This window comes from Oryctolagus cuniculus, chromosome 13 (genome assembly GCF_051225735.1).
Source record: "Oryctolagus cuniculus isolate XC-2025 breed Fujian yellow rabbit chromosome 13, ASM5122573v1, whole genome shotgun sequence".
Classification (NCBI taxonomy): Eukaryota; Metazoa; Chordata; class Mammalia; order Lagomorpha; family Leporidae; genus Oryctolagus; species Oryctolagus cuniculus.
This window is the reverse complement of record NC_142879.1, coordinates 99,162,747-99,185,943: the sequence shown is the minus strand read 5'-3', so window position 1 is coordinate 99,185,943 and position 23,197 is coordinate 99,162,747. Positions and strand designations below refer to the sequence as shown.

General features: G+C 44.9%; 1 protein-coding gene across 4 annotated transcripts in view; it reads right to left on the bottom strand.

Moving 5' to 3' along the window:
• DIP2C (DIP2 acetate--CoA ligase C (putative)) overlaps positions 1 to 23,197 on the bottom strand; it is a 488,945-nt gene that overhangs the window by 25,155 nt on the left and 440,593 nt on the right. For 2 of the 4 annotated variants that reach the window (XM_008249365.5, XM_089311833.1), the window contains 2 exons: positions 7,264 to 7,293; positions 5,717 to 5,778 (listed from right to left, as the gene is read on the bottom strand). In XM_008249365.5, coding sequence (XP_008247587.1) covers positions 5,717 to 5,778; positions 7,264 to 7,293 — 92 coding nt within the window. The remainder of the gene's footprint in view (positions 1 to 5,716; positions 5,779 to 7,263; positions 7,294 to 23,197) is intronic. The other 2 variants (XM_008249366.5, XM_008249368.5) reach the window with 1 other exon arrangement.

The following is a 23,197-nucleotide window of genomic DNA, read 5'->3' as shown; positions in this document are numbered from 1 at the left end:
ACATTTATTTACTCTATTTGAAAGGCAGAGTTACAGAGACAGAGGGAAAGACAGACACAGACACAGACACAGACACACACACAGATCTTCCATCCTCTAGTTCCACTTCCCAAATGGCCACAACCACAACAGCGGGAGCTGGGCCAGACTGAAGCCAGGAGTTTCTTCTGGGTCTCCCACATGGGTGCAAGGCCCAAGCACCTGGGCCACTTCTGCTGCTTTCCCTGGCCATAGCAGAGAGCTGCAATGGAAGTATAGCAGGGACTCGAACTTGTGCCCACATGGGATGCTGGTGCTGCAGGTGGAGGCTTAAGCCCTACACCACAATACCAGCCCCTAAAACTATTTCTTTAAATGCAAAAAGTGGGCTAGTATTGGGCACAGTGGGTTAAATTACTGCTTGCAATGCTGGCATCCCATATCAGGTTCAGGTCCTGGTTGCTCTACTTCCAATCCAGTTCTTTACAAACACAGTAGGTGATGGCCCAAGTACTTGGGATCACTGCTTTGTGGGAAATCCATAGAGTTCCCGGCTGCTAGCCTCAGGAGGGCACAATCTAGGCCACTGTTGCCATTTGCAGGGGGTGGGGTGTGGTAGAGGGGGCGGAGAATGAACCAGCAGATGGAATATTTCTTTCTATTTTTCCCTCCCTCTCTGTCACTCTGCCTTTCAAATAAATATATCTTAAAACAATGCAGAGATGCTTTATTTTCTTTCCTAGGCACTTTGAAAAATTCAAGTGCATACGGAAAGATCAAATTGGATATGACTAACAGACTATGAATTCGAGGTAAACATAAAGACCAGTATAAAACTGAATAGAGTCATTTTCAAGTTTTCTCAAAATAATTTCCTCATTTTTTCCCTTAGCTTGTGGGACCTCAATCTATCCTGGGATTGTGGGAAAATGAGTGTTCTGATGATGCTATGCAGAAATGTTCCCCAGGGCCACCTGCTACAAATGCAGATCACCAGGTCTCAAACAATGCAATTTCAGGAATCACCCTGGTATTAAAAATGATGTAACCTTGCTTTCTCCCAATCTGAGTGACTGAGCACTCTCTCTGTCCCTTCCATTCTGATGGATGCCCTATCCCCAGTAAAACCTTAATACTTTGCAAAACAAAAACAAAAACAAAAAACAAACCAAGGCAGAAGACCAAGCAGGAAAGGTCAATGAACCCATCTGCTCGCTGCTTCCATTGTGCTGCTGTCCTCTGTCATGTGTCTCTCCTGTGAGCACACACATGCACACACACAGGCACATTTCCTCTCTGCTCCTTGAGGAAGAAGTATTGTGGGGAGCAATCCGGACTAGACTAAGTTACTCGAATTAAGACTTATTCTATGCATCTGCTCTCCCACAATATGGCGCTGGGAGAGAACAGCTTCCGCGCAGCTGCCTCCAGTTCAACTAATAAACTGTAGGACTTGCTCCTGATTGGAGAGCAGCGTACTCGGCGTGTGGGCAGCCGAGTTGGGATTGGCGGAGGAGGACTATAAAGGAGGAGAGAAACGGCATGCACCAGGAACATCTATGGGGAACATCTAAGGGAACCCGTGCAGCCCCCGAGAGAACCGGCCGGCGGTGTGCCGCTCCCCTGCGGAAGTGGGGAATGCGGCCAGGGGGAACTGCCCTTCCACGGAGGTGGAAGGGATAGTAGCCAACCCGGGAAGAACCAGCAGCAAACCCGGGGAAGGCCGAGCAGACGAAAGAACAGCGCAGGGTTCAGTGTTGCTCCTCCACGAAGAGGGGGAGCGACAAGTATACACTGACTGATAAGTTAGCCTTCACCAGGATAATTGAGTGAGAGCTGGGCAGGTGCCTTGGGGCTCCTGTGTGAATAAGTCATTCAAGCAATAGGAAAAGTAATTAATCCTTATGCTAGACTCTGATATATTTCTAGTGAGAAAACAATCACCTCACTTTTATAGGAATAGAAACAAGAAAGAAACAGGGTCAACGTTTTCAGCAGCGATTCTGTTTCACTGCCTGCAAGTTGCTAGCCATGGATCAGCAGCTGCCTCCCCTCTGTTGGGGTGGCACGCCTCCTCCTCCACGACCTTTCTGGCTGGGTCTGTAACCACGCATCCTTGTGGGATGGATGTGAAAGGCAGTGAAAAAGTGAGAGTGAGCCCAGGAGCGTGGCCAGGAAAGCAGCATCTCCTAGTGTGGGGGCACTGGGGAGAGGTGGGCACAGTGGACCGCATGGCAGCAGAGGAGGTGGAGCAGGTGCTGTCTCCTGGCTGCAGACCAGGGAGTGCGCTCTCTGGGAAGGGCTCCCAGCAGAACCTGGATGGGAAGATTGTTGCTAAAGACCCAGAGTGGAGCTCTGCTCCTCATTTTCCTAAGTTAGACCCCAAAGAGGAGAACGACAGTGGAAGTCTTGCAAAGACACTCTGTTGCCTGACAAGCTCTCCTCTGACAGAGGAGAGAGCTGAGAATTTGAGCCTGGGGAGACCTCGCCGTGATGAAGCCAAAGGACAAATAAGAGAACAAGGTACGGGGTGTGTGGCCTGGATGGTGGTGGCCGGAAGAGCTTCTCTGATCACTTGAAAAAGAGTTAACAGTATGTTAATTTTCGTGATCAATGGAATTCCTGACACTTATGTGTAACAGTACACAAATGCATAGCTGTTTCTAGTTCACAAAGCACTTCCACTTCCATTTTGGGTATTCTTTTTTAAATAATGAGCTAGTAGCCTAGTCAGGGGGAAAGTATTCTTATAAATTATCTTAGGAATTAGGATAAAACTGTCACCTGGAAAGATTATTGACTTGGTCAAGGGCGAAGAAATGGTGACTCACACAGGAGGCCTATCCCAGGGCTTGGGCCTCCCATTCTTTCTGGCACATGATATTGAACTGACTGCTGAACTTTTAGCTTTATTATCATGCACTAGACTGGCTTCAGTGTCATTTCACTCTTTCTAAACCAGACATTTTCTCAACAGGCAGAGTTTCTACCCTGAGGACTGTCAAAGTGGTAGGTCATAAGCTTCTCTCATTTCCAGGTACTCATAACACAAGAAGAGGTGTTATGTCTCCAAGGCCAGCAGCTGTTATCCTTGCTGCCTTAGCATATTTACCTGTCGCGTATCTGGAAGGCCAGGCCACAGACAGGACTGCATGAATGCTACTCAAAAAACAAGTACTCTTTTCATGCCCATACGTTATTAGTTGGAAAATGGCATGGTCCAAAGTAAGTTCCTTTGCATCTCTCTATAACTAAGTTTCTGAATTCTGAAGATGTTCCAGACGGGACTTTGGGACCCTGTAGCTGGTAATCTCAGGGGCAGTCCTCCTCTTTGGCCGCCAGCCATCTCATGAGGGGCTCTGTGATTCTGTACTGTCCGACAGTAGCTATCTTGAACAGTAGAGACTAACTCAAGAGCTGGCAGGCAGGCAACCCACAAGCGTGGCAAGGTTAGGCCTCCGCCTGGCTTCCTTTTTGGCATTACTGGCATTTTGATCATTTGCTGTCCCACACACTGCAGGATGCCTAGCGGAATCCTTGGTCTCTACCAGTTACATGCCAGCAGGACCACCTCCAAGACACTGTCAGATGGGCCCGAGGCGGGGCAGCACGAGTATCCGGATGAGAACTTCTGGTGGGTGAGTGGTGACTGCCCAGGCTGGCTGGCAGATCCCAGGTTCCTCCTTGGCCTCCACCGTCCACCCCAACACACTCACAAGCAGGGAAAGTTTCAGGTCCTACCACTGAACAGCATATTCCATCATTCGGGGCTGGGGCCTCCACATCTCCCACCTACTAACCACATGGCCACTCTCACTCTGTTTGCTCTTATGTTTACACAGTGACATGTGGCAATAGAGGAGTGAATGGAAAAATACAGAGGAAGTAGCACAGTACCTGGCACAGCACTGAAAACCTAATAATTTAGGAAAGAAGACGCCAACGTCAGGGTATGTGTGACACGTAAACAGCAATGGAAGGGCATCTGCGTAATCACCGAAAAAAAAAATGACCTATTGCAAATAGGCAAAGTTAGTAAAAATGATAACTCTTTGTTCCTTCTTGGGCATCTCATTAGGTCTTCCTTGTTGGGCCAGAAACCCCTTCTCAGCTCACCCCACCTTCAGCCCTTCCTGTCCTGAGACATCCTCACACTCACCACTGTTCACCCTTGCTCAGGGCTCCTGAGGAAGCCACACAGAACAGGTAACTTCACTGCTACCTTTAAAATTCCCCGTAAAGTCATTCACATAAAATTTTAGTTCACGTAAAGAAATGCGGAGAGGTTGTTATTTTTATTTTTTTAAGATTTATTTAAATGAAAGGCCGAGTTAGAGAGAGACAGAGAGAGGTGGAAATATTCCATTCACTGGTTTACTCTCCAGGTGGCTACAATGGCTGGTGTTGGACCAGGCTGAAGCTAGGATCTTGGATCCATTTTGTCTTCCACATGGATGGCAGGGCCCAAGTACTTGGGCCATCTTCCTCTGCCTTTCCAGGAGCTGGACTGGAAGTGGAACAGCCAGGACTCATGTCGGCACTGCAGGCAGTGGTGTGGTCTGCCTGAGAATGTTATTTCTTGAGGTGCAAAATGGCGTCTGACTCACTATTCCTGCTTTATGGTTAGATGGCTGGGGAACATCTGGTCAGTGGGCCATACAAGACCCATGACATCATTTGGTCTGGACCCGCCAAGGCAACTGCAGGCAGGACTCAGATTTGAATAAATCTATAGTGGACTGATTTTTAAGTTGGTAATTTTGTACGGCCTGTGAATGATGCTATAAATGTCCAAACAGCTCTTGGTAGAAGACAGGTGTCCCACCCCTGGTTAGAATGTTAGGTAGGGAGGGGCCAGCGCTGTGGTACAGTGGGTTAACACCCTGGCCTGAAGCGCCGGCATCCCATATGGGCACCGGTTTGAGACCCGGCTGCTCCACTTCCTATCCAGCTCTTTGCTATGGCCCGGGAGAGCAGTGGAGGATGGCTCAAGTCCTTGGGTCCCTGCACCCACATGGGAGACCTGGAAGAAGCTCCTGGCTCCTGGCTTCGGATCAGCAAAGCTTCAGCCATTGCAGCTGTCTGGGGAGTGAACCATCGGATGGAAGACCTCTCTTTCTCTCTCTCTCTCTCTGCCTCTCCTCTCTCTGTGTAACTCTGACTTTCAAATAAATCAATACATCTTTAAAAAGAAAAAAGAATGTTAGGTAGAGAAATGTAGATCACAGGACTGCTACAGCCCAGCAAAGTTTCCATTTGCAAAGCTGGAACAGCTCTGCCAAACTCCACCATGCTGTTATTCATAAGATAATTCTACTTCTGGACTGGCATTTTGGTGCAGTGGGTTAAGCTGCTGACTTTGATGCTGACATCCCATATGAGCACCAGTTGAGTCCCAGCTGCTCTGCTTCCAATCCAGCTCCTTGCTAATATGCCTGGGAAAGCAGCAGAAGCTAGCCCAAGTGCCTGGGCCCCAGCCAACCATGTGGGAGACCTGGGTGGAGTTCCAGGCTCTTGGCCTTTGGCCTGGCCCAGCCCTGACTCTTGCAACCATTTGGTGAGTGAACCAGCAGATGGAAGATCTCTCTCTGTGTCTCTCCAACCCTGCCTTTCAAATAAATAAGTCTTAAAAAAAAAAAGATAATTATACTTGGAGCAGATCAACACTTCTTCTAGGTAGGTACCTGTATATTGGGTAACAAAACCAAACAAATTGGAAAAAAGCAGTATACTGTACCTGTCGTGCCGCAGGGCTCTCATATCAACATAGACAGTGGTTGGGTCAGGTCCTGAGGTCCCCTGTAAGCAACAACACGGCACAGTTAACTCCAGTGTGGGTAGAAGCAAACTGGGGTCTGTGCTTGCTACTAGCTAGCTGGCAAACATTTCTCTGGTAAACTCTTAAACTGAAAAAAATAAAATAAAATAAAATAAAAAAGCCCAAGCATAAAAACTGTACCTCTCTAAGTTAACTGTCAACTTTATTTGATAACCTAAATTCCAAAAGGAACATCTTATTAGGATAACACTCGATGTTCATATAGCTTGACTCCTAGCCATATCTATATCTATATCTATGTCTATATCTATATCTCTCATATATATATAAGATAAGAATGCAAAGAAACATGCCACAAGTTCTTGCCAAATACAACAAGGCCAAACTGCCAAGAGAATGGCTAGATGGCAAAAGCAGGCTGTCAAGGGCATGAAGCATCTTCTTCTAGAAATTCTTGCTACATGCGTCCATAAGGGAGTATTTTTAGAGCTCAAGATGCTGAAGTGGACTTGTGACATGAGCTGACAGATTCAACCAGGAGAGAGAAGAGGACGACTTGGTTCTTGTCCGTTCTATTTGTGTCTTCATTCTCCACATCTCGGGAAGTTATTTTTGTCCAGGGCACAAGTCAAGGAGGCGGTATCATACCAGCCGAGCGGGCACAATTGTGTCGTCTGAGTCATCTGACAGGGCCAGAAATGTTAGGCTGGCACCATAAATCACTTCAAAACTGCGCTGTGCTAACTTCCGACCAGTGAGCTCTGTCAGTGTAACATTATGAAGGCAACATGCCGAACCAACATCTCGCATACACATCTTAGGAAAGCAACAGAACACTTGTTTGGATATAGATGGAACTGACAAATTTTCGGGGGGTGGGGGGGCGGACCCAGAACCCTGTAGAATTTATTGGAAGATCTACACTAAAGCTCTTCAAGAGAGAATCCCAATTTTGCACCAAAGGTGTGTTAAGTAGAAGAAAAAATAAAAGTAAAGATAACTTTATTAAAACACACTACACTACACAGTAATCCTGGTCTTTGATAGTTCATTACCCAGTTAGGGAAAAAGAACAGCACATATAAATTAGCTCCCGGGTGCGGGCTCACAGTGATATGCAAAGAACATTCTCAACTACCTGAGACTATTTGGTCTGTGTTACAGACTAGTGCTGACTGGTTCGATGTTTTGAGTAAGGCAAAATACACAACCATCAAGAATGAATTTAAAAAAAATCTGAAAACAGGTCACTAAAATCAGTGGAAAATGATGTAAAAGGGAGATGAATCCAAGCTGGCAGAGGAGTCACTGATCATGTACAATGGCAACATGGCATCTGTCACAGAGACCTGAGCAGTGATGTTACTCGGAGTCATCCATACCCCCGATCACAAGAGTCTACGGACCCTCCGTCTCTGCCCTCGGCTTCAGTCTGTGCCACTGCAGGAAGTGGGCAAGGTGGGAGGGCGGGCGGTGCTGCTGTGATGAACAGAAAAGTCCCCTACCTGCTCGGCCAGTGTCCACAGCCTGTGGGGCTACAGCGGCAGGAGGGTGGGAGTGACAAGAAAGGAGAGAACACCAGACCAACAGAAAATCAAAATAAACAACACGTACACGGATACATAAACAAAACAACCCGACAATTAAAAATGGGATGAAGAAGAGGGAGGGTTAGGGAGGAGAGTGCAGAAAGCAGGGAACAAAGTAAAAAGATCAAAAACAATGTCAAATATGGAAACTTTAAAATTAATCACTGTACCATTAAAGACTAAAATAAATTTTTAAAAGATGTCAACATATCCACAGGGCAACAGAAGAGAGTAATAGATGACTAACCATGGACACATAAAGCTACTTTTTTTTTTTTTTAAATACAGAAGGTAGATGGTATTACACGACATTTTAATTTTACAGTGCTCTGAGTCTGCTTCTCTCTGGGATGAGCGGACAGCAATGATTTCATGGGCTATAGCTGTGGACTGTGCCTTTGCTGAAAATGTACCAAGTTTCTGATCACAAAAATGAAAGGGAGCCTGGAAGTTCTTAGATCTAAAATTAGCCTATCTAGGGCTATTAATTGATAAAGAGGTAAAGTGCATTTGAAGCATGAAGGATGACTGGGCTCTTAGAAAGTCTGGCTCAGTAGCCCAACAAGGAATTTCCACGCCAGTGAGCATCCTGCGTCAGCCATCATACTTACTGCTCCCACTTGCTAACAGTCAACTTCCGCCTTCTTCTCATCACCTTCCATTATTTTGATACCTGCCGGCTACCTCTACTAAATCAGCATGGTGGGAAAACCATGCTGAGCACCTCAGGCAAAATTCTAGGATGCAACTCATTTTCCTTTTCCAAATATTTCCTTTTCCAAAATATTTCCTTTTCCAAATATTCCAGAAAAGGACAAAAAGTAGGTGATTTTCCATAAGCACTTGGGTTGCCACACAGTCGTTCTTTGTGTCTACAGGCTGTCAGCAACTCATACTCCTTACGATGCCAATTATCAGGCAGATACTAGAGAGAGCAGCAGCTGGATATTAGATACTGGATACTACAGGAGTTCACAACTGGTTTTCTTTTTTTTTTTTTTTTTTTGACAGGCAGAGTGGACAGTGAGAGAGAGAGACAGAGAGAAAGGTCTTCCTTTGCCGTTGGTTCACACTCCAATGGCCGCCGTGGCCAGTGCGCTGTGGCCGGCGCACCGCGCTGATCCGATGGCAGGAGCCAGGTACTTCTCCTGGTCTCCCATGGGGTGCAGGGCCCAAGCACTTGGGCCATCCTCCACTGCACTCCCTGGCCATAGCAGAGAGCTGGCCTGGAAGAGGGGCAACTGGGACAGAATCCAGCGCCCCAACCGGGACTAGAACCCGGTGTGCCGGCGCCGCTAGGTGGAGGATTAGCCTAGTGAGCCGCGGCGCCGGCCTCACAACTGGTTTTGAGCTGCAATTTGGTTAAGAGACGAAGCCAGGTTGAAAAACTGTCACCACTCAAAAGTGGAGCTCAGTCTAAAAATAAGCAATGGTTCACGATTTCTACAAGGACAAGATCTCTATTCTTTTGTTACTCCCTTCACTTAGCCAATTGTGGGTGCTGCTCTCTCTCAGCATCCTAATCTTTACAAACCTGAGGCAGGACAAGAGGAAAACAATTGGCCTAATAAAGGTTTTCTTAAGGAAAACTGGATATATTAAAGTTGAATGCAGTGATTTAATAATTGCCTTTCTTCATTATTCCTTGAAACCTAAATATTACTTGGAATAAAAATAAGCCAATATTCACCCCAAATTACCCTCATTCACAAATTTTGCTGTAATGGCTCAAGGCAGTATCTCAGAAAGAAAACATGTATTTCTGGGTCCATTCCTTTCTTGTGCATGTGTGCAGGAGGAACTGTGTGGTGCTACGTTGGCCTATGCAATAATAAAAGAATAGGTGAGGAAGGCAACAAAGGGCTAAAAACAGATGTTTCCAAGTTCCGAAGACCCTGACAAAGTCTGAAATGTAAGATATATATCAAGGCATGTGTATTTAACAATAAAAAAAAATCTTCACATTACCAAAGAATGCAAACCACTGTTCCCCTGGCATCCCTAGTGCATACAAATGTCCCTAAGTATTTTAAAGATCATCACATACTTAACAAAGTTATCTATCCCAGCTAACGCTTATTCTGGAACAAAATAAAAACATTTTTTTGAAGTGGCAAGTTATGTAAATCAAAGAGGGTTTGCTTTAAAACTGTATACCAACAATGTTGTATGTACCAAATGTCAATTTCTCATTCCTATAAAAGAATTGTGTCAACTATGTGTTGTGTGAACAAATGAGTTGCAGTGACAGCTCGACTGCTGATACACAGACGCACATCTCAAATATCAGCGCACAAACTCAAAAACTCACTGAACTTTTCAGCTGACTGCTGATTTTACTATTGTGCTATTAGCACAATCTAGTTAGGAGCACCCAGGAATAAAATCGGTAGAAATGTGAAAAATTAAGAGAATTCCAGGGACTGGCATTGTGGTGCAATGGGTTAAAGCCCCAGCCTGCAGTGCCGGTGTGCAATATGGGCGCCAGTTTGAGTCCTGGCTACTCCAGTTTCGATCCAGCTCTCTGCTATGGCCTGAGAACACAGCAGAAGATAGCCCAGGTCCTTGGGCCCCTGCACCCACATGGGAGACCTGGAAGAAGCTTCTGGCTCATGGCTTCAGATCTCTCTCTTTCTGCCTCTTCCTCTCTGTAACTCTGCCTTTCAAATAAGTAAATAATAAAATCTTTAAAAAAAAAAAAGGAGACAATTCCAAAGCCATGATATTGTGTTTATCTGATCCACTAGATGTTTCAAGAATCCAGCAGCAGCTTCTGTTGTCTCCATGAGAGCCACACTGCTCAGATTAAAAAGGAAAATACCAACACAGCTATAAAAAATTGAAATCCTGTCTTTTCCAACAAAATGGATGCAAGTGGAAACCATTATACTTAGTGAAGTAAGCCATTCCCAAAAAGACAGATACTATATGTTTTCCCTGATCTGTGGTGACTAATAGTGCACCTAAAATGTGATGTACTAGAGTGAAATTGACATTTTGAGATTAGATGATTGTTTCCAGCCCTTATCTCTACTGTTGAGGAAGAGTGGTTTTTTTTTTTTCTTCTTACTATCTGTTGAACTCTTTACTTACTGTTGGATTAATCTTATGAGTATAAAGTATACTGAAAATAGATCTTTGTAAAAATTAAGGGTGGGAACAGGAGAGAGAGGAGGAAGAAGGATAGAAATGTGGGTGGGAGGGATGGTAGGGTGGGAAGTACCACTATGTTCCTAAAACTGTATATTTGAAATACATGAAATTTATATATCTTAAATAATTTTTTTTTTAAAAAAGGAAAATACCACAAACGTTGACTACTTTTTTGCAGCCCAAATGCCCAAAGAATTTCTCTATTCACATGGCACTGTGAAAGTTATGGAAATGTAACAGGCTTACAGGAGCTTTAACAAGGTACTGTAGGGAGCTTTTCAGAATGTTAACTAACTACAACCTGCCTCTGCCGCAGCCCCCATAATGCATTCCCAGTGGTCCTGGGAAGACAGTGCGTGTGTAAGTAGGGGCTCTGGGTCGGCCTCTCCCTTGTTCCAGCCAAGCTCTTCCTTTCCCTTTTCCAGCCCCTCTGGCCCCAGTCTTCACCCTCACGGCTTCCCTGGTTGGAAGGCTCTGTCTTGTCAGCCCTCACTCGTCCCTGTGTTGGAGCACAGCACCTGCCACAGCTGGGCACGGTCATTTGCAAACAAGGACCAGGCTGGGGGCGGTTGGTCATGGTTTCTGTCTCCTTGGAGGCTGCCCACAGCTTACAGCACAGAGTAGGCACTAAACACATCCTCTAGAATAAGGGAGAAAGGGACCCCACACTAGCGCCGATTTGGGCAGTGTGAATGGGGTTAACTCTTCTTCCTGGGTATCAAATCCCAGTAAAACCTACTGCTATTAAAAGAAGCCCAACATGTCTTTCAAGAGGTAAGAAGGGTAAGGGAAGCCAAGGTAATGGATTCTCTGAAGGGGGAGGGATGCACTTCCCCTAAATGAGTGTGTTTTCTGCTGGGTACAGGGTCTGGGCTCCATGTCCCTTTACTGTCCTGACCCAGTATTTATCTAGCCTCAACAATCCAATAGCTTCCTTACTCCTTATATACACAGGTATGATACATATTTTATATAAGTATTACTTATTTATGTATTTACATATACTATAAATATATGATTATATAATATATAATGCACAATCTCATGGCTGAAACAGATGTTTAAACAGACGAGATTATGAGGAGGATGGCCCTTTGATCTGAGTTCATTTGGGCAGTAAATGCACACATCTGATTGTTTAAAAGTAACCAAAATAGGGTGGTGTTTGGCCTACAGTCCCACTTGGGACCCTCACATCCTATATCACAGTGTCCTGTTTGAGATCCTGGCTATGCTACCAATTCCAGCTTCCAGCTCATATACACCCTGGCAAGCTGCAAGGGAAGGCTCAAACAGTTGGGTCTCTGCTACCAATAAAGGAGATCCAGATTGAGTTTCCAGCTCCTGCATTTGGCCTGGTCAAACTCCTATCACTCACATGGTTTTGAAGGGTCTTCCAAAAGCTGGCAAAAAGTGCATATTATGAAAAACTTGCAAGGATTTCCACAAGTTTTTGCAACGAGAAGTATCTTTTAATTCAATATTTCTGTGAACAGTTTGATGTGGCCAAGGAGCTCTGATTTCTGTCATGTAGAATGACAGTTAAAAAAATTGGAGAGGGGCTGGTGCTGTGGTGTAGTGGGTAAAAGCCGCCGCCTGCAGTGCCAGCATCCCATTTGGGCACCGGTTCAAGACCCAGCTGGCTGCTCCACTTCCAATCCAGCTCTCTGCTATGCCCTGGGAAGGCAGTGGAGGATGGCCCACTGCACCTTCGTGGGAGACCAGGAGGAAGCTCCTGGCTCCCGGCTTTGTATCAGTGCAGTTCCGGCCATTGCAGCCAGTTGAGGAGTGAACCAGAGGATGGGAGACTTTTTTCTGTCTTTCCTTCTCTCAGTGTGTAACTCTGACTTTCAAATAAATAAATAAATCTTTTTAAAAAAATTGGAGAAGGTTGGAACAGGTAATTGACCTAGCAATTAAGATGTCCACTTCCTATATGGAAGTGCTTAGGTTTCAGACTCGGTTCCTGATTCTACCAGTGCAGACCTTGGAAGGCAGCAATGATCATTCAAGAGACTGGGTTCCTGTGAGAGACCTGGATTGAGTTTCTAGCTCCTGGCTTTGGCCAGGACCAACCCAGGCTATTACAGGAACTTCGAGGAATGAACCAATTAAAAAAATTTCAAGAGCTGTCCCAAAGTGCAAGACTTCTTTAAGAGCATCAAAGAAGCAAGCAGCCCCTAAACTCCTTCAGGTTCTGCTCATCTTGTTTGTTACTTGATTTTGCTATTCCTCCCTTCCTTCCTTCCCATGTTCCTGCTTAAAACAGAGGTTCTCAAAAGCGGCCCACAGACCTCTGGAGTCCCTGAGATCCATGAAAGCAAAACCACATTCATACTTCTTCTAGAATGTTCAGTTACCTTTTATGTTGTCCTGACATTTGATATAGCAGTAGTGTGTACAGAGGTGCTCTAGCATGAACCAAGGCATTGAAGCCAAATTGTAGCAGTGGCATGTCTGTTGCTGCCATGCAACTGTAAATAACAACAAAAAATGAGCTTCCCTTATGAATGCCTTTAAAGCAGTCAAAAGGATTAACTTGATTAAGTTTTGATGACAGACTTCTTAACATTCTGTGATGAATGGGAAACATAATGAAGCACTTCTGCTGATGTTTACCTCACAAAACGCACACCTGGGACTACGCTACAAGCCTAATGTGCTGCTTTTAAATGCAACTCCATTTTTACTTCCAAGAATGAGTGACAAACCGATATTCAGACATGAGTATTTTGTGAACATTTTCTAGTAAAGGAATGAAGTGAGCCTGTTGCACTAAGAAAAGGAAAACTGAAGTATGTGTTGCTAATAAAATTCAGGTTTCTGAGAAAAGTCAGCATCTGTGAAAATTTTTCTCCATCGCTGTGTGCATGGACAACCTCCCAATACAGAAAAACTTTCCTGATGAGGTTGGAAGCAATAATGATGGATGTGATTTTTTTGAGGTATACAATGAAATTTGCCACTCAGTGACCAACATAGGACATTACAAAATTATGCATGGGTGAAAGATTCAAAGTACAATACACATAAATGGATTTTAGTGAACCAAGTACAACTAACCATAAAAAACTATCATTTGTTGAATTTCCGTGTGGTATAAGACAGCCAAAATCTCAATTATCTAAAAAAAGACCACTAAAATATTCTATTATTTCCTAGCTATGTGTCCATATAAGACAGTATTTCCTCCCATATTTAAGTCAGGGCAAGATACAGCAACAGAATGCAGGAGCAGACATGAAAAAATCCAATTTTTTTTGTTACTAAGCCAGACATATTTACAAAAATACAAAACAATGTTCTGTCCTGTTTCTTTTTTTATGTTGGAAAATATGCTTAGTTGTCATAAAATATGCTACTTATATTAATATGTAATTGGCTTGCTATTGTTTTTAAATGATTAATAGTTTAAAATCCCTCAGCTTAACTTCTAGTATTATAAATATGGTTGGAGAGAATTTTCATTAAAAAACAGGCGTGCCACCTGAAACCCGCACTGGTCCTTTTGGCAAGTTTGAGAGCTGTCATGGAGACTCCCCGGGGAGCCTCTTGCCAGGAAGGATGGGTAACTGTCATTCTCCTTAGGCCTTCCTGTGATGGGGAAACCCTGTATTGGCAGTCTTCCTGAGAAGTGGGGAAAGCCTCCCACTACAAAGGCACTGAGCGCCACACACTGACTTTTCCTTGGGGATTTTACCACCTGGGTACCACCACTCAGATGCCTTTGATCGCAAATTCAAAAACGAATCCTTCTCCACAGAACTGAGTTCCTGGGGCCACAAGGCAGTAGCAGGTGGGGAAGCCTCGGGTCTCACACTGGGTAGTGGGCATGGATGCCATGGCTTGACGTTGGCAACTTCAGCAGCGGCATTTTGAGGAGTGCGCCCGCCTGCAGGACCCCAGGCCGGGTGTTCTGGCCCTTCCAGCAAACCTCTGTATTAACAGTGAACTTTCAAAAATTTCAAAATTCAGGTGCCAGCTATACACAATAAGATGGGTGGTTTTTAAGTGTTCAATTACATAAATTTTGACAATTGTATATACTGTAACCACCATGCCAAAGACATAAAAAAAGTTGTCTTCACCTTAGAAGGCCAATCAACTTCTTTTTCTCTGAGACAGTAAAACTCTGACTTTTTATTTTTTAAATTTGTTTATTTATTTGATAGGCAGAGTCAGAGACAGATCTTCCATTCACTGGTTCACTCTCCAAATGGCTGCAATGGATGGAGCTGGGCTGATGTGAAGCCAGGAGCCAGGAGTGTCTTCCAGGTCTCCCACGTGGGTGCAGGGGCCCAAGCACTGGGGTCATCTTCTATTGTTTTCCCAGGCCAGAGCAGAGAGCTGCATTGGAAGTGGAGCAGCTGGGACACAAACCAGCACCCATATGGGATGCCAGCACCACAGGCGGAGGCTTCACCTGCTATGCCATAGTGCCAGCCCCTCTGTGACTTCTAGAACCACAGATCAGTTCCAGCTATTCTTGGGCTTTAATTTGCTATTGTTTTCTTTCTGCCCATAGGATTTCCTTTAGTATTTCTCTGCCGATGATACAGCCTTAGTGTGGTTAGCAAAGTGTTTGTTTAGCCTTTTTACCCAAAGGTATCTCCACCGAGTAGGCACTGGCAGGTGGATCCCACTATTCTTTCAGTAAAGACGTGTTCGCTGCCTGCCTGCTTGCCTCATTTCTTATCTGACTGCATTTAGATGTTCTCTGCATTAATGGCTTCAAGGAATTTAATTAAGATGAGCAGTAGAGTAGTTCCCTTCAAGTTATGTTGGGAGTCTCTGAGCTTTAGGCCCCGTCTGTCCATAGTTCTACTGAATACAGAATTCCAATTACACGTTTATTAAAGTACTTGAAGCTTTCTTATAGTTCACTGAGGTTCCTGAACCTGTGGGTTGATAAGTCAATCTCTCTCTCTCTCTTTTTTTTTTTTTTTTTTTTGACAGGCAGAGTGGACAGTGAGAGAGAGAGACAAAGAGAAAGGTCTTCCTTTACTGTTGGTTCACCCTCCAATGGCCGCTGCGGCCGGTGTGCTGCAGCTGGTGCTGATCCGAAGCCAGGAGCCAGGTACTTATCCTGGTCTCCCATGGGTTGCAGGGCCCAAGCACTTGGGCCATCCTCCACTGCACTCCCAGGCCACAGCAGAGAGTTGGCCTGGAAGAGGAGCAACCGGGACAGAATCTGGCGCCCCAGGCGGAGGATTAGCCTATTGAGCCGCGGTGCCAGCCAATAAATCAGTCTTGACTGTGATGTCTTCAAATGTTCTGCTGCCCCATTTTCTCTCACTCTTTGCTTCTGGGACTCCTACTGCATGCATTGTAGACCATCTGGTGATGCCTCACAGCTCTCATTGACCAATAACCTTCTCCTCTTCTGTATCAGCTATTAAATAATAGTCAGCTATTAAAACCATAGTGAAATTTTTATTTCTGATACTGAAGTTTTCATTTCTAGCACTTCCTTTTTGCATTTTATAATTTATTTTTTTTAAAGATTTATTTATTTATTTGAAAGTCAGAGTTATTTGAAAGTCAGAGAGAGAAGCAGAGGCAGAAAGAGAGAGAGGTCTTCCATACACTGGTTCACTCCCCAACTGGCCACAGCTGTGCTGATCTGAAGCCACAGACAGAAGCCTTTTCCAGGTTTCTCATGCACGTGCAGGGGCCCAAGGACTTGGGCCATCTTCTACTGCTTCACCAGGCCATCTTCTGGGAGTATTGGAAGTGGAGCAGCTGGGACTTGAACCAGTGCCCATATGGGAGGCCAGTGCTGCAGGCAGTGGCTTTACTCGCTATGCCACAGTGCCGGCCCCTGCATTTTATAGTTTTTATTTTTCTGTCCTATCTCCTAGTTCTTCATACACATGGTATACCTTCACTAGATTCTTGAACATACCTATACAGCTATCAGTCTCTGATAATTGCAACTCACTGACTCTAACGACGCCTGTCGACCATTTCCTTTTGCAACTGCATGTATCAGACTTTCTCATGCCTTTGTGTGTCTTTTTATGTTTGAATGTATAGCAAACAGTGTTGTTTAAAACAACACTAGAGGCTAAGTGACGCTCTCAGAAAAAGGCCCACCCAACTTGTCAGATCGTCAGTCTGAGGAGGGGGGCAGTCTATGTAAACTCCCAGTTGGCTGAACTTGGCCCGGTTTGTTGCAGCTTTGGTTAGATTCAATACCATGCTGCCTTTACGTGCAGATGGGCAGGATCAGGGCCTGGGAGCTGAGCACTGATACCGCCGTGCTTCACAGCCTAGAATCTAGCCTTCCAAACCACAGATCTCTTTACAGCTTGGCTGCCAGCTTGCAGGGTTCTCTTTTCTTGCCAGTCCTGCCCCAAGGCTCCTTCACTCTGCTGTTTAACACCCTAGTTTTGGGAAGGCAAATACACTGCATTTAGTAGAGGCCTGCTGGGCGGTAAAGAGATGTTACATCAGCGAACATCTCATCATAACCTACGGGTACCTGAATTCTTCCTATGGTTATTCCAGCATATCTGACAGACACATGGTAAGACACATTTACCAACTGGCAGATCCAGAACTATTTGTTCAGTGCAGTAACTCCCAGTGGCTAGCACAGATTAGGCATCCAAAAGTGTTGATGACTGTTTAATGTTCATCTTCTTCACTTTCCCTTTATCCCTCAATTTTATGAATCTGTTCATGGTAGTGAAGGTTACAATTTTGTCTACAGGTTACAGAGTATCATGATGGGACCAGAGGGTGAGCAGAAGTCACTGAGAAAAAAACTGGTCACAGTGACCTTGGCTTTCTTCTCTTTTGGACAGAGGGTGAGTGAGTGCAGCAGGGATTATAAAAATTAAATCTAGGCGATGGTGGTTTTGTATTGAGTAAGATGTTTAAGAGTGGGAGCATGGAGCTGGAGTTGTGGCACAATGGGGTTAAACTGCCTGTGCATCCTACATGAGGGCCAATGTGACTCCCAGCTGCTCTACTTCTGATCCAGCTCCCTGCTAATGCGCCTGGGAAAGCAGCAGCAGATGACCCACGTGTTCAGGCCCCTGCCGTTGACGTGGGAGACCCAGATGGAGTCCCAGTCTTGGCTACTGTGGCCATTTGGGGAGTAAATCAGTGGATGGCGGCATTCTAATTCTGCCTTTTAAATAAATAAAAGCAATCTTAAAAAAAAAGGACTGGAAGCATATATTGATGTCAGCCAGAGGAATGGGCTTCATGAAGTAGCCATCTTTTTTTTTTTTTTTTTTTTGGTAACCAAGCATCTGAGTCGTCTTTGTCTATATTTGGGAGGAACTCTTCTACTTTTTAATCCTGGTTGGATACAGAGTTCCTAAGGATCTGAGATGCTCTCCTCCTCTGCCTTCCTGAAAAGGAAGGTGGGGCAGATAACTGAGCCTCTGCCAACCAGCCGCATCCATTCATGGCAGGAAGAAGCTGAGCTCCTGCTCTTGGCAGCGAAGGCATCTGAAAAGCAGTGCGTGTGGGGGGGGGGGGGGGCACGCTGATGGGGAAGCTTGTGTCTAGGAACAAGTCAGTGCAGCAGACATACAAGTGTGGTGGCCTCAGAAGAACACAGCTGTGCACAAGGCGCTCCTGGCCCTCCAGCTCCCTTGGAGATTCTGAGAGCCACCCAAGGATATCTTAATGAATTCTTTTTTTTTTTTTTTTTTAATTTAAATTGCCAAAGGAGGCTCCTGCTGCGTATCAATCAGAATGCTGCCTGCTTTCCTGGATGACTGGGTGCAGTTTCCATGATCTCAATAGCAGCATTCAGTGTCTGAGACGATGCACAGCAGCCGGAGAGGCAGGACTGACCTTTCATCTGAATGTGACTCATTCCTGGAGCACAGGAGACCCCTGCTAGCACCTGTATTTATTTTTTCCTTCCCTCATCTAAAGGCAGTGTGGGAGGAAAAGGGGACAAGCAAATTAAAAGCTCAAATCAATGACAATCTTATTATAAATTTCTGATTATTATTTAGGATTTATATCCCTCTCTGGGCCGTCTATATTTTTTGCTTTTCAGCGATCCGTGCGTCACACTTCTGTCACTTGGGTGGCTCTATCTCTCTTTCATCATGTGAGTTGACATGATTGAAAGTAGACTAGCACTGTTACTATGGATTTAATTCCACAAAGCTATTTATATTAAAGTTTCCTTTTCAGATAAGTCATTATTTTTCTTATTATAAAGTCTGAATTTCCTGGTTTGGTTTCTTCCTAATAAGGAAACAACAGAGGTCATTTTAGGAAAACAGGAGACGTCATATGTCCCTTCTCCCACATTGTTGGAAAGAGGATGCCAACTTTCCAGCCAAAGACCTCCCACATAGATTTGTGAAGAGTTAACTATATCTGTGGGAAGTAACTTTTCCAAAGAAGGTAAATAAACAAACACCATTTGCAATAGTAAAGTTCCAACAAATTTATGTGAAAGCTAATTCATCACACCCATTCTCACTTGATCTCTCTGGTGCCCACTTTTGTTGCAAGTTCATCCACTGGAAATTGTTTTAAATTAAATTTTGCAGGTAAAGTTCTGGAAAATGTCATTCCTAACAACGGGCTCAATCATGCTTCTAAATTTATTTCTGTTTTTTTTTTTCCTAAATTCTGTTAAACTAAGAAAGTTCATTGGGTTTTTATTTCTCTCAACTTAAAATTATGTTCCTGAATATGTATATAGGAAATGCATGATTAAATAAAATTTTTAAAAAATAAACAACTAAACCCTCAAAGAATGTGGGAGGATCTTAACAAGAAGCTATCTAACTCATAAGGTCCAATGTATTAGGGCCGGCACTGTGGCACAGCGGGTTAACACCCTGGCCTGAAGCTCTGGCATCCCATATGGGCGCTGGTTCGTGTCCCGGCTGCTCTACTTCTGATCTAGCTCTCTTCTATGGCCTGGGAAAGCAGTAGAAGATGGCCCAAGTCCTTGGGCCCCTGCACCCACGTGGAAGACCCAGAAGAAGCTCCTGGCTCCTGGCTTCAGACGGGCCCAGCTCCTGCCATTGTGGCCATCTGGGGAGTGAACCAGCAGATGGAAGACCTCTCTCTCTCTCTCTCTCTCTCTCTCTCTGCCTCTCCTTCTCTCTCTGTGTAACTCCGACTTTCAAATAAATAAATAAAAAGGTTCAATGTATTTGTCAGAGAGTGTACTAATGTTTTTCTTCTTTGAGTATGGAGGTCTTTTTTCCTGGAGGCACAGCCTTGGACTTCCTGTTTGAGATGAAAAGGCTACTGAAAGCGGAAGAGCAGTAAACTCTCCATTCTCATTTGCAGCGCGAGTTACAAATGAGGACACCAGGTGTTATCTGGTGGAGGCGCACACCTCGGCTTCCTTTCAGGGAAAACTCAGGAGTGCCATCTAGTTGTTGTTGTTGTTGTTTAAAAAAAAAACAAACAAACAAAAAAAAAAAAACAGGAGACTAGACTGTACCCAAATAATGGGCAGTGAGTCCTTAGTAAAACTGTGTTCTTGGGGCTGGTGCTGTGGTGCAGCGGGTTAACGCCTTGGCCTGAAGCGCCGGCATCCTATATGGGCACCGGTTTGAGACCTGGCTGCTCCACTTCCAATCCAGCTCTCTGCTATGGCCTGGGAAAGCAGTAGAAGATGGCCCAAGTCCTTGGGCTCCCACACCCACATGGGAGACCTGGAAGAAGTTTCTGGCTCCTGGTTTCAGATCGGTGCAGCTCCGGCTATTGCGGCCGTCTGGGGAGTGAACCATTGGATGGAAGACCTCTCTCTCTGCCTCTTCTCTTGCTGTGTAACTCTGACTTTCAAATAAATAACTAATAAATACATTTTTAAAAAAACCTGTTCTCCAGGCACCCAGCTTAGTGGGCTAAGCCTCTGCCTGTGGCGCTGGCTTCCCTTATGGGTGCCAGTTCATGTCTCCTCTTGCAACCCAGCTCTCTGCTATGGCCTGGGAAAGCAGCAACAGATGGCCCAAGTGATTGGGCCCCTGCACCTGCGTGGGAGACCTGGAAGAAATTTCTAGCTTCTGGCTTATCAGCTCAGCTCTAGCTGTTGCAGCAATTTGGGGAGTGAAACAGTAGACGGAGGCCTTTTCTGTCTCTCCTTCTCTCTGTAATTCTGCCTCTCAAATTAATAAATAAATCTTTTTTAAAAATCTGTGTTCTTTAGCACAGCTAGTAACAGAGGGGAAGGGACAGAACATACTGATGCAAGTATAAGATGTGCTAGGAAGTGTGCAGTAAGTGGGAGAACCTAGGCACCATGGGAACATGGAGGACAGAAATTACTCATAGCTGGAAGGATCAGAAAAGACTTCCAAGGAGCAGCGAGTCTGTGCCCTGTGAAGATGGTGGTACAGGTGTCAGGAAGTGAAGTCCTGGGAGAACCTCATGATCAAGAAAGGGGTTTAGTGGCTCATTTGGTTAATCCTCCGCCTGCAGCGTCGGCATCCCATATGGGTGCCGGGTTCTGTCCTGGTTGCTCCTCTTCCAGTCTAGTGCTCTGCTGTGGCCTGGGAGTGCAGTGGAGGATGGCCCAGGTCCTTGGGCCCCTGCACCCACATGGGAGACCAGGAGGAAGTACCTGGCTCCTGGCTTCGGTTCGGCACAGCGCCGGCCGTAGCGGTCATTTGGAAGGTGAACCAACAGAAGGAAGACCTTTCTCTCTGTCTCTCTCACTGTCTAGCTCTATCTGTCAAATAAATAAAAATATATAAGAAAAAAAAAAAAAGAAAGTGGTTTAGCCTAACGTTCTCCAAAGGGGCATGGGAAACACTTGAGCCTGTGATGGGCAGAGATGAAGGCTGGTTTTGCAAACTAAAGACAAATCCCTAATTTATCTCGGTACAACTTTAAAATTTCATATATCAAAGATGTTCTTAAAAGTGTTTATCATTGGGGTAGGCAGGGTTATGCTATAGCCTGCAGTGCTGGCATCCCCTATTAGAGCCCGCGTTTGGGTCCCAGCTACTCTGCTTCCAATCCAGCTCCCTGCTAACAGACCTGGGAAGGCAGCAGAAGATGGCCCAAGTACTTGAAACCCTGCCACTCATATGGGAGACCTAGATGGAGTTCCTGGCAAAAAGGCTTCAGCCTGGCCCAGCCCTGGACCATGGAGGCCATTTGGGGAGTAACCCAGTGGATGGAAGAGCTCTCTTTCTGTGTCAATGTCACTATGCCAATGTCACTTAATTTATTTCAAATAAATTAAGAAAATCCTTTTTTTTAAAAAAAATGTATTTGTTTACTTGAAAGTCAGAGTTACACAGAGAGAAGGAGAGGCAAAGGAGAGAGAGAGAAAGAGAGAGAGAGGTTTTCCATCCACTGGTTCACTCCCCAGATGACCATAATGGCAGGAGCTGTGCTGGTCCAAAGCCAGGAGCCAGGAGCTTCTTCCGGGTCTCCCACACAGGTGCAGGGGCACAAGGACTTGGGTCATCTTCTACTGCTTTCCCATCTAGATCAGAAGTGGAGCAGCCGGGACACGAACTGGTGCCCATATGGGATGCTGGCACTGCAGGCGGCAGCTTTACCTGCTAGGCCACAGTGCTGGCCTCAGGAAATCCTTTTTTAAAAATTCCTTATCCAGGGGCCATGTTGTGGTATAGAGGGTAAAGCCACTGCCTGTAATGCCAGCATTCTATGTGGGTGCTGGTTCATGTCCTGGCTGCTCCATTTCTGATCCAGCTCCCTGCTAACGGCTTAGGAAAAGCAGTGGATGATGGCCCAATTACTTGGGTCCCTACAACCCACATGGGAGACCTGGATGAAACTCTTGGCTCCTGGCTTCAGCCTGGCCCAGCTCTAGTCACTGGGGCTATCTTGGGAGTCAACCAGTGGATGGAAGATCTCTGTCTCTGTCTCTCCCTCTCTAACTCTTTCAAAATAATTAAATATTTAAAAAATAAAATAAAAAAAAAGTACCTATCACTATGTCAGGTTGGGATTGCCAAAGCCACACAGGACTTCCAGCTTGCAGATAACAGTGCACATTAGCATTGCTAAGGCCTTTGAACGCTGCAAGAAGCAAATCCTGTAAACTGAGTAACTCAGCCTTCCTCAAAGACCAGGAAGTCCTTTTGAAAGTGATATGATTAACTCTGCAGAAAACTGTCCACAAGGACATTTGCTTTGTGAGCTCCTGAAACCCCAGGGTGAGGCTCCATTTCTTGTTGGGACAGCGCTCTCTGTTTAGTTATCTGCCTACCATACAGATAAGAACTCTTCCCTTGTTCTAGCAAGCCAGAGTGCTGGAGTCAAACTGAAGACAATCTCATGAGAGAACAATGAATCCATTGAAAATAAATACTCCCACTTCCCAATTTCACACATATTGGTAAATTCAGTGCTCCCGTTTGAAATTTAGCTTTTTGTGATTATAGTTTTTTATATTAAGTGATGAATGATAATCACCTCTGGGAAGATGGATTTACAGTGTTATTAGTTACTTACTAGTTGGCCTGTATTTTATGATTTTGTTTTTGAAAATAAATATTCTTTTGTTAAAAAGAAGAAAGAAATCCAATTTATGTAAAATGTAGAAACATTTCATATTACTTATTCCTATTTCACATTTATTATGTGTCAGGTTCTATAGAAATGTAATAGGCGATTTCTGTCCGTAAGATTTTGGACTACATTTGTTTTGCTTGTTTGGTAACATCGCATTTTTTTTTTAATTTTGCAAAAATTAATACAAAATGAGTGCTTTCACTGA